Source organism: Carassius auratus, unplaced genomic scaffold, assembly GCF_003368295.1.
Source record: "Carassius auratus strain Wakin unplaced genomic scaffold, ASM336829v1 scaf_tig00016040, whole genome shotgun sequence".
Taxonomy (NCBI): Eukaryota; Metazoa; Chordata; class Actinopteri; order Cypriniformes; family Cyprinidae; genus Carassius; species Carassius auratus.
Window position 1 is genome coordinate 6,466 of NW_020524643.1, and position 10,921 is coordinate 17,386.

At 37.3% G+C, this 10,921-nt stretch overlaps 1 protein-coding gene across 2 annotated transcripts; it reads left to right on the forward strand.

The window, feature by feature from the left end:
- The first annotated feature begins 786 nt into the window (after positions 1-786).
- On the forward strand, positions 787-10,416 carry LOC113075001 (acetyl-coenzyme A synthetase 2-like, mitochondrial). Of its 2 annotated transcripts, XM_026247717.1 has the most exons (8): positions 787-1,033; positions 1,956-2,048; positions 2,192-2,304; positions 7,054-7,180; positions 7,494-7,621; positions 8,457-8,520; positions 8,781-8,902; positions 9,108-9,876. In XM_026247717.1, exons 1-8 carry the CDS (start codon positions 970-972, stop codon positions 9,282-9,284), a joined length of 888 nt encoding a protein of 295 aa, XP_026103502.1. In that variant the 5' UTR covers positions 787-969; the 3' UTR covers positions 9,285-9,876. The 2 variants fall into 2 exon arrangements, with proteins under 2 accessions (XP_026103502.1, XP_026103501.1); XM_026247716.1 differs by lacking the exons at positions 787-1,033; positions 1,956-2,048; positions 2,192-2,304 and adding an exon at positions 3,427-3,998 and having other exon boundaries at positions 9,108-10,416.
- Positions 10,417-10,921: the final 505 nt, after the last annotated feature.

Below are 10,921 nucleotides of genomic sequence, written 5' to 3' on the forward strand. Positions count from 1 at the left end.
AGCCGAAAGCACATTAAAATAATGCACGAGCGCGAATCTCTGTTCTCACACAGACTTCCTTTGCTCTGTCACAAAACCAGACGTGCTTGCCCGGAGAGAGTGCGCGCACTTAAAGCGTGTCTCCTCTCACTTAAACTGCGTCCTGTGCACTCACAATTCTCTCTATGCTCATGTGTTAGATATTAATTATTTTCGCACATTTTTATTTCTAGCCTTTCACCGCGTGCAGTGTGAACACTCTGATCCGTTAACATGGGCTCGGAAAAAAGGCGCATCACAAACAGTGTGTGAACCTGGAGTAATGCCCAGTCTGTTCTGTTCTGTCAGGGCCGCGAAAAATCGTGCTATAAAGCGATTTAGTAATCGCGATGCTCAAATTGTGATTTTTATGACGATTTCGATTAATCACACAGTCCTAGAATGGACTGGCAATGAACAGAAAATAACTCGGGCTGGCACCGCTCAGCTAAATGGGAAAACCAGATCCAGCTCAACAGACAGTCAGCGGAGCAAGCAGTCAGAGGGAACACATTGACAGCCATTTATGTCGAGCTTGTTGGCAGCCATTTATGCACGTTTTAATTTGTTGTTCTGTAGCATATGCAGCAAAAATATTGATAAATAAATAATAATAAGATAAATTGGTGGTTTAATCTTAAACCAATCGGCCAGCTCAAATAATGGAAGCATAGTAACAGGTTAACAGTTATTTATTTAATTATATATATATATAAAAATGATGTTATTATGTTATAACTTAGACATTTTTATTTTGTTCATGTTTAAAATTGCTTTTTTTTTGGTTCCATTACCGGTGTTCTGTTGAAGAGCTGTCTCTGGTTCTCTTCATTATCCTTGTCTTGACTGTTAGAATGTGTTTTGTGACTGTTTTTAGGTCGTTACTGGGAGACAGTTCAGAGGTTAAAGATAAATCAGTTTTATGGAGCTCCTACTGCCATCAGATTACTTATGAAGCATGAGGAAAACTGGGTGAAGAAATATGACAGGTCATCACTGAAGACACTTGCATCTGGTAAGCTTACAGAGGTTTAGTAAATAAATAAATACAAATAAATTAATAATACAGATATTGTAATGTTTTTGGAGGTATAATATAATATATTTTGTGATAGTATACTACCATTGAAAGGTTTGGGGTCGGTAATATTTGAAAAAGAAAACCATGTACTTGCAAGGATGCATTAAATTGATCAAAAGTGATAAAGACATTTATAATTCTACACAAATATTCTATTTGTTTGTCCTATTAACTTTGTATTGATCAAATAACCCTGTAAAATGTATTATGGTTTCAACAAAAATACAGCATCACAACTGTTTTTAACATTGATAATAATAAGAAATATTTTTTTATCATCAAATCAGGATCATGTGGACACTGAAAACTAACAGTTCCAACAGTTTGTTTATCAACTTTCTCTGAAAGTCTGTGTGTATTTTTAGCAATGTATTACGACTTACCCCCAGGTTACTTTCTGTCATAGGAGGGATAAGTGCATTGCAAGGGCACAGTGGGGAAGGGGAATTAATCATCTTTTCAGGGTTTGAACTGAAGACCTTTGTGTTAACGGCCCAAAAATTGTACTTCCAACACCATGGTATAGTCAGCTCTTTATGGGAGAGAGTTCGGCCACTGTTCAAATTCAGCCTGCTTACGCTGGATGATTTTTAATGAGTCTAGTCACACAGCCTTTGAGATCAACAATGGAAAATCTGACTTTGTGCCAAACATTAAGGACACTAGACTACTTCGCAGCCGTTCTGGGTTTTGTTTGTCCCTTTAGGGCCTGTCAGTTGAAAAGATAGAACTAAGATTTCCTTGAATTGGCAAGTCACTCAATCAAATCAACTTAGAGGCAAGTTTTTAAGTGCAGTGTTTTGGTTGATGAATTTGTCAATATAAATGACCATGTGAATGTGTGATCTGTTGACAGTTGGAGAGCCCATTAACCACGAGGCATGGGAGTGGTTTCATAATGTGGTCGGGGATGGACAGTGCCCTCTGGTGGACACATGGTGGCAGACTGGTAAAACGAACACCCCACGAGACTCTTCTTGTCCGAGTATCGTACCCTTAGTCCTTAGTCTAGCAGCACTGATGGGATGATTTACACCATGTGTGATGTTATTTAGAAATAAATGGATGATTCACTGGGCTCTCTCTCTTCAGAAACCGGCGGGGTGTGTATTGCCCCACTCCCAGCTGAACCAGGAGCAGAGATCCGGCCTGCAATGGCTATGAGACCCTTTTTTGGCATACAGCCGGCACTACTCGGGGAGAAGGTGAATTAAATTCTTCAACAACACATCATTACAGAAGCACATCCACCTCAAAGTAAAAAAATGTAAAATGTCAAAAACAAAAAGACAACTGTCAGATATGAATTGACATTGTGAGATACAGTGATAATTGCGAGAAATAAAGTAGCGATTGTGAGATGTGCTGTAAATCCCCAATTGTAAGATGCAGTAAGATTCTAAAATATAAAGTTAAAATTCTGAGAGATAAAAGTCATAATTGTGAGGAATTATGTTTCAGTAGAGATATCATAATCTAAAATAAAGTTATATTGTAAAATAATAATTCATAATTGTGAGAAATTTGCAATTGTAAAGATATAGTCATATTCTGAAAGTTACAATTTCAAATTAAAAGTCAGAATTGTTAGAAATAAGATTGCAACCATGAGATATAGTTGTCTAAAAAAAAAGAAAATTATAGTTATGAAATAAAAAGTCATAAATGTGAGATATAAAGCTGCACTTATAGAAAATAAAGCACAGTATAGTCATAAACTGAAAAAATGGTTACAACTGAAATAAAAAGACATTTGTGAGATATAAAGCCCCGTTTGCAAGAAATGGTCACAATTGTAAAATATAGTAATAATCTGTCAAATTAAAAAGTCACAATCACAAAAAAGTGACTGTTGAGAGATACAGAGGCATAATAAAACTCACACTGTCAGACTTGTCAGTTATAACAAATAAAGTCACAGTTGTTGTATATAATGTCCCAGTGTGATATATAAAGTTACAGTTGTGAAACGGTCACATTGTGAAATATAAAGTCAATTACAACAAATTAGTTCTAATTAGCTCTTTACTTCCTGGTTTTTCTAATGTAGTTAACACCTGTTCTAGAAAGTTGCTAGCAGACTATCCGACCTAAAGAGGGTTATATTTGTCTTTTGCTCTGCCTGGTTCCGCCTGAATCCATGCGTCCAGCTTGATTAAAGAAAGCTTTGTGTTACAGACAGTGATGAACTTTGAACTCTCAAATTCTCTACTGCAGCTGGAAAAAAAAGTGAAATAATGCATGCTGAAGTGCATGCAGTCTCCTCTGAGGCGCTCTTTTGTTACGCTCCCGGGCTATTCAGAGAGATTTTTACCCCCTCCCATTAAGATGGCGCCAGTGTGTGGGGCAGGCCGTCTGTTGTCTCTTGCCTTAATCGTGTTTGTGTTGTTTTTTACTAACTACTTTTAACAATGTGGACTCTCTACTTGTGTATGATCGCCAGATACTGCTGAACATTAGATTAAATATGGAAAATATGCTAATTTATAATTCTGGTGGATCGAAAACCTTACCTCACCTGCATGAGTTACCTGCGTATCTCTGCCGAACGCCGTTTCCTGCTCGAAAGAAAAAGCGACGTAAACGTCGGGGGAAACGTGGCGGCCTGCTGATAAAAATTAAATCCCGTCTGGCAGTTTCCCGTAATCTCCGTAGAACATTAGCGGAGTATCAGATAGATGACTGCAACTATATTTCCATGCGGTCTTTGGATCCTGTCCACACCTGGCTGGTACCGGTGGTCGACGCAGACAAGGAGTCCAGGGCTCCCCGCTCCGTGTCTCCCCGCTTCCGGAGAGGTAGAGTTAACACATCGTGCCTACGGGTGTTGGATGGTGAGCCCCGGATAGCAATTAACCCAGCTCCGGCCAGGATTGCCCTGGTAAATGCCAGGTCGCTGGTAAACAAAACTTTTATCTTAAATGACTTTTATACCTCTAATAACTTGGATCTACTGTGCGTGACTGAAACCTGGATGAACGAGGGTGAGTTAAGCCCCTTTTCGGAGGTTTTACCTTTAAACTGTGACTTTTTTAACTCTCCACGACTTACAGGACGGGGTGGTGGAATTGCGATTATTTTTAAGGAAAAATTAAACTGCCGGCGTGTGATGTGCAACTTCTACTCAAGCTTTGAGCTGATTGTATTTGAGCTGAATCAAGCTGAACCAGTGCTATGCGCTGTGATTTATCGTCCTCCCAAATACCATAAAGACTTCATAAACGACTTTTCCGATTTTCTGGCTGAAATCATGCCGAAGTATGACAGAGTTTTAATTGTTGGAGATTTTAACATCCATATCTGTTGTCCCTCCAAGCCATTGGTTAAAGACTTCTTAAATCTCACGGAGTCGTTTAACTTGATGCAGTTTGTGGCTAGCTCTACACATGAGCACGGACATACATTAGACCTGGTTTTATCGTGTGGTCTACCTGTTAACAATATTAATGTTTGTGATGCTACTTTTTCTGACCACATGCCTGTGTTATTCGAGATTTCTTGTTTCTGTAGTGCTAAACCATGTGCTCCTGCTCGTCGCTGTCGCGCATTTAACTCTTTAACTGCAGAACGGTTTACTGATGTTTTTAAAAGCGCAAATATGGCCTTCTCAGTGTCCACTCAGCATTATAATACTGATGAGTTAACATCATTGTTTTATACTTCTTGTCAGAATGCACTGGACATTGTTGCCCCTTTCAGGACTCTTCGTGCTAAGTCAAAATCTGAACCATGGCTAAATGACATTACCCGTGCTGCTAGGCAGGAGTGCAGGAGAGCGGAACGCAAATGGAAAAAAGATAGGCTGCAGGTTTCGTCTGAGATCTTGAAAGACAGCTTGTTTAAATATCAAAAAACTGTAAAAATGGAAAAGTCAAGGTATTTCTCAAATGTCATCGCAAATAATTCTCATAAACCTCGTGTTCTGTTCAACACTATTAATTATGTTTTAAATACATCTCAACAAATGAGTTTGGAATTTTCCAAAGAAACATGCGAAAACTTTTTGCAGTTTTTTAATGACAAGATTGTGACTGTTAGAGCCAATATTGTTCACCCTTCTGCTGATATGTCTTCTTTCTCTGTGTGCTCTTTTGTTTTTAATCAGTTTGAGCCAGTGTCTCTTGCTTGTTTAAAAGACATCATTGACAAAATGAATCCATCTGTTTGTCCCACAGACATTATTTCCCCAGATTTCCTAAAAAAGGTTTTTGACACCCTTGGCCCTAAAATACTAATAATTGTAAATAGTAGTCTCATTCATGGAGTTGTACCCCTACATTTTAAACACGCAATAGTGGAACCACTGATGAAAAAACCCAATCTGGATTCATCGGTTCTTACTAATTTTAGACCCATTTCGAAACTTCCGTTTCTTTCCAAAATATTGGAAAAAGTTGTTTTTAAACAATTAATGTCCTTTCTAGACTTACATGGTTTGCAAGAAATGTATCAATCTGGTTTTAAATCACTCCACAGCACAGAAACGGCCCTGTTAAAAGTTTATAATGATTTATTATTGGCCACTGACACAGGTAACTATGCTGTTCTTATGCTGTTAGATCTTACTGCTGCTTTTGACACTATAGATCACAATATACTGATCTCTCGTCTTGAGCATTGTGTTGGTATAAAGGGTGCCGCGTTACAATGGTTTAGATCTTATCTGGGTGAAAGAACTTTCTCGATACGTCTTGGGGAATTTGTGTCTTCTACTGCATCTCTTGTATGTGGAGTCCCTCAGGGTTCCATTCTTGGACCCATTTTATTTTCCTTATATATATTACCTTTAGGGTCCATATTTAGGAAACATGGCATCTCATTTCACTGTTATGCAGATGACTCGCAACTCTATCTGCCTTTAAAACGAAACAATGCAAACTCTATAGCACCTTTGTTGAGATGTCTTGAGGATATTAAAGCCTGGATGGCCTCTAATTTTTTAAAGTTCAATGAAGATAAAACTGAAATCATTTTGTTTCGACCTGGTGGTACCATCAATACCCCTGATGTAGATCTTGGCGACTTAAAGTCATATGTGAAGCCCGTTGTAAAAAACCTAGGTGTTTTAATGGATGGTGACTTTAAACTAGATAAACAGATTAATTTGGTAGTTAAATCGTGTTTTTATCAGTTAAGGCAATTATCTAAAGTCAAGTCATTTGTATCTTTTACTGATTTTGAGAGGGTCATCCATGCTTTTATATCATCCCGCCTGGACTATTGTAATAGTCTCTATGTAGGCATTGGTGAGGCATCTCTAACACGTTTGCAGAGGGTACAAAACGCGGCTGCACGTTTATTGACAGGGACACGCAAACGAGACCACATTATACCTGTATTAGCTTCCCTTCACTGGTTGCCAGTTCGTTTTAGAATTGATTTCAAGATTTTACTTTTAGTCTTTAAATCATTAAATAATACTGCTCCTAAATACCTCTCAGATCTATTACAGCCATATGCTCCATCCAGAGCACTTAGGTCTGCTGGGCAACTGCTTTTAGTTTCCCCCAATGCAAGATTAAAGAGCAGAGGTGACCGTGCCTTTGCAGTAGCGGCCCCGAAACTCTGGAATAATTTACCTTTGTACATTAGGCAGGCATCTTCACTTGCTGTTTTTAAATTACATTTAAAAACATATTTGTATAGTACAGCATATAACACAGTATGAGAGTTACCTGTTAGGAGTTCTTTTAAGTGTGTGTTATAAATCATTATTGTATTTATTGCATATTTTATTGTGTTTTTATTTGTTATATTTTATTTCTTTTTATGCTTTTTAGTTCTACTGTTTACTTTATATTGTATGTACAGCACTTTGGTGAACACCTGCTGTTTTAAAAAGGTGCTCTATAAATAAACTTTGATTTGATTTGAAGATCATCTAAGGAGGGACATAACCTCTCAGTGCACGTGTTTTTAGTAATGTAGAATAATCAATTTTGCTTTATCAACAGGGACAGATATTAATTGGAAATGATGTCAGTGGAGCTCTGTGCATCAGCCAGCCTTGGCCTGGAATGGCCAGAACCATATTTGGAGACCACCAGAGATTCGTGGATGCATATTTTAAACCGTACCAAGGTGAGCAAGACCCCAGAGGCTCTCGAAGCTCCTTCTTGCTAGGAAACTTATGAAACAGAAAAGTTGGAATACTTGCTGAATTATTTAACTGTTCTTTTTGACTTTGACTTCAAAGTGAGGGCATGAGAGGAATGTTAGCAAACCCTATCTGGGAAAATGTCAAAATAATCTGTTTGGATTTTTCAAATGTGCCTTCTGTTGTTGTAGATTGTACTAACTCCATTTTAATTTTCACTCCATAAAAAGTTTCAAATAAAGTTAACATGAAAGTGATCAGAGGTATAAGACAGTAAAATGGTGTAATCTGTCATAGGCCAGTATTTTTCGGGTGATGGGGCGTACCGCACTGAAGACGGTTACTACCAGATCACAGGGCGGATGGATGACGTCATTAATATCAGTGGGCATCGGCTGGGCACTGCTGAGATAGAAGATGCACTGGTGAGACCCCAGGAACCTTTATCATAAGCGTAATCTAGCATTCTTGACCCCAATGCATTCTTTCAAATCATTTGAATATCCCCGCACTGCAATAATTGGGCAAATTAGACCTGATACAAAAGTGTTCTATAGAGAGTCTGTATTTACAGAGCTATGGAAATGCACTGCGGTTACTCTAAAAGTTTGGGGTCCGTAAAGGTTCAATAATAGATTTATTCCAAGCGCACCCTCGTCTTCCTCTTTAAATTCTCAAGCTCATGATAGCAGGATTGATTCTGATTGGCTGTCAATGTTTTTATCGTTCATCAGATGGAAAAAAATCATTCTGAATGTGTTTCCAACTATATTGTTTCTCTATGCCTTTATCTTTATAATTGTGGTGTGGACTCTGCTATTCTTTAATATTGAGAACGATTTTTAGAACTATATTAATTCAAAAAAATGACTAAATATATTATAATGTTGAAAAAGATTTCCATTCTAAATAAATGCTGTTCTTTTGAACTTTCTATTTATGAAAGAAACCTGAAAAATGTGAACAGAAATATTAAGTAGCACTTATTTTTTACATTTAATAATAGCAGGAAATGTTATAATGAAGACTGGAGTAACAGCTGCTGAAAATCCAGCTTCGTATCACAGGAATAACTGTTAAAACTATAGAATAATAGCAATATTTTGAAAAATTATTATAGTTCAAAATAGCAACCTTGGTGAACATAAGATACTTTTTTTTCAAAAACATTAAATACAAAAATATTACTGACCACAAACTTTGGAATGGTAGTGTAGAAGCAAACTTTTTGGTTGACAATGTGTGTTTCTCTGTTACTAGGATGGACATCCAGATGTTCCTGAGACCGCAGTTATCGGAATTCCCCATGAGATCAAAGGAGAAGGTGAGGCCCCCTTCGAACCCTCAATTTGTTCTTCCTCTCACCTTTTTCATTCATGAGCCATCTGGAACACCCCCAGCAACCAGAGACCTTTTGACCACTTCCATTGTGTGCTTTACAACACCCTTGGTCATTGTGAAAACAACATAAAATAATAGATATAATTGACCATCACATAATCAGTGATCAAAGCTAATCAGATCTTACTTTGCCAAATGTTGACATGTCTCTCACTTTCTTTTCCTATCTTTCTCTTTCACCAGTTCCATTCGCATTTGTAGTTTTAAAAGAATCTGCTTCTGAGAACCAGCTTGCTGTTGTGGAAGAACTGAGACACCTAGTGGCTACCAAAATAGCTAAATATGCTGTGCCTGATCATTTCCTGGTAAAATCAGTGCCTTTTTTTATTAAACCTTGTTGTACAGTGTTAACCCTTGATTTATATTATTCTTCTGTAATTTACAAAGAATGATTATGACTGATCACAGAACAGTTTTTTTGTTTTAAAATAACTGTCAGTGCAGATCTGTTGCACAGATGGTTTGGAGATTTATTTTGTCGGCTGTGAAAGCATCTCTTCTCTCTTTAAGGTTGTGAAGCGTCTTCCTAAAACACGCTCTGGGAAAATCATGAGGAGGATCTTGCGTAAGGTCGCCATGCAGGACACGAGCAACCTGGGGGACGTCTCCACGCTGGATGACCCCTCCGTCGTTTCAGAGATCATCGAGGCCCATGAACAAAACAGAAGTCATGCAGCTAGGAAGTAGAAAAAGACTGTTGGAATGTTGCAACGATTATTTTGAGGAACTGTGATGACAGGGAAACTGTACAAGTAATTCACATGTAAATGTGAGAGTAAATATGTTAGCACACAGAATGCATAAATTGCAGGTTAAATGCTCTCATATGTAGTAAAACTTGCTCATTGCCACCTAAACTGGATGTTAGCCCCTCCTTAAGACAACTTGGACAAACCTCTTTTAAACCATAATTATGAAGTTCTGCACAGTGTTCTTCCTGTAGTCAGAGACTATGTGGATTTGCTGTGTCACACCAGTATTGTTTGCTTGAGAGATGATTTTATTTTTAAGGTGCTCAATCAGTTTGTATTCCATGTTCTCCTTTTTTCCCAGTTGTATGCCTTCATTTGCTAATGTTTGTGACCAGATGAACATGAAATGACTGGTTAATTTACAAGCAATATACATTACTATATAATTATGACACAATGCCCTTATATTATTTAAGTGGAAGTTTAAATGTTTCCATCTAATTAGTATTTTCATCTTATTGGAATAAACGAGAAAAATGAATAATTCATAAAATGAATTTTTAACATTAAAAAAAAAAGATTTAAGATTATTATTTTTTTTCTGGCTGTGTGTTATTGCTCTCTCTATATATAGTCTACTGTTGACTTATCAACTGCGAAATGTTTTCACACATTTGACTTCACTTTTGAAGGTTATCTTGTATTGTTTTGTTATTTTACATTATTAATCCATTTGTATTTTTGGCAAGAACTACAGTTAATATGACACATACGACTCTGCTACTTTTATGAATGCTAAACTAGCTGCTTCGTACAACACATGCTACTAGTAGTAATAGCGTGTCTTAAAGGCCTCTTTTTTTTTCAGCGTCTAAGACTCATTAAAAACTGATCCCATCCTGATTGCACTTTTCACCCAAACGGCGAAAGGTCAAGAACGGTGGCTTCACAATAGCGCCATCTCCTGGTTAGATAGAAAACGTTAAATGAAATGCGCTAATAAAAATCGAATATTACCATAATTATTACTTTGAAGAAAAAAGAGCTTTGAAGACACCTCGTATTATAAAAAGGTTTTTAAGTAAATTTAAATGTATTTTTCCTTCTCTCCTCTGTGTTGTTCGTTCTGTATTATTATTTTTCTTTTGTATTTATATTCTGCAATAAAAAAGGTTCATGATACAGAGGTAATACAATTTTAAACACTTAAGTGTAACGCGTTGTGTAAATTATGAGTCCAAATAACGTCACGGTTATGGAGAAGCATCAGGTGAAAAAAGTAGTAGAATGTAAAACATTTGTGAGCATCAAGGGTCTAAAAAGAGTTCTTGATGTATTTTACTAAGAATTGCCAACTATAAATGGAAGTGAAATTATCCGTTGCCCCTGTGAAAGATGCTGTCACGCTCCATATAAAAGTATGTATAGCTATAGCAATTATTATTACAGTCTGCAGCTGTAATCTAAAAATTAATTTCTAACATTCAAGACCTGTCCGACCTCACCGCGAAGCCCCGCCCACTGGTTGCTGTTTCTCTCCAATTAGAACGCGCTTTCTTTGTCATTTGATCCTATCGGAACTACGTTTGCTGCACAGATGATCAGTGGGCGCATCTCTGATTGGTCGAGCGG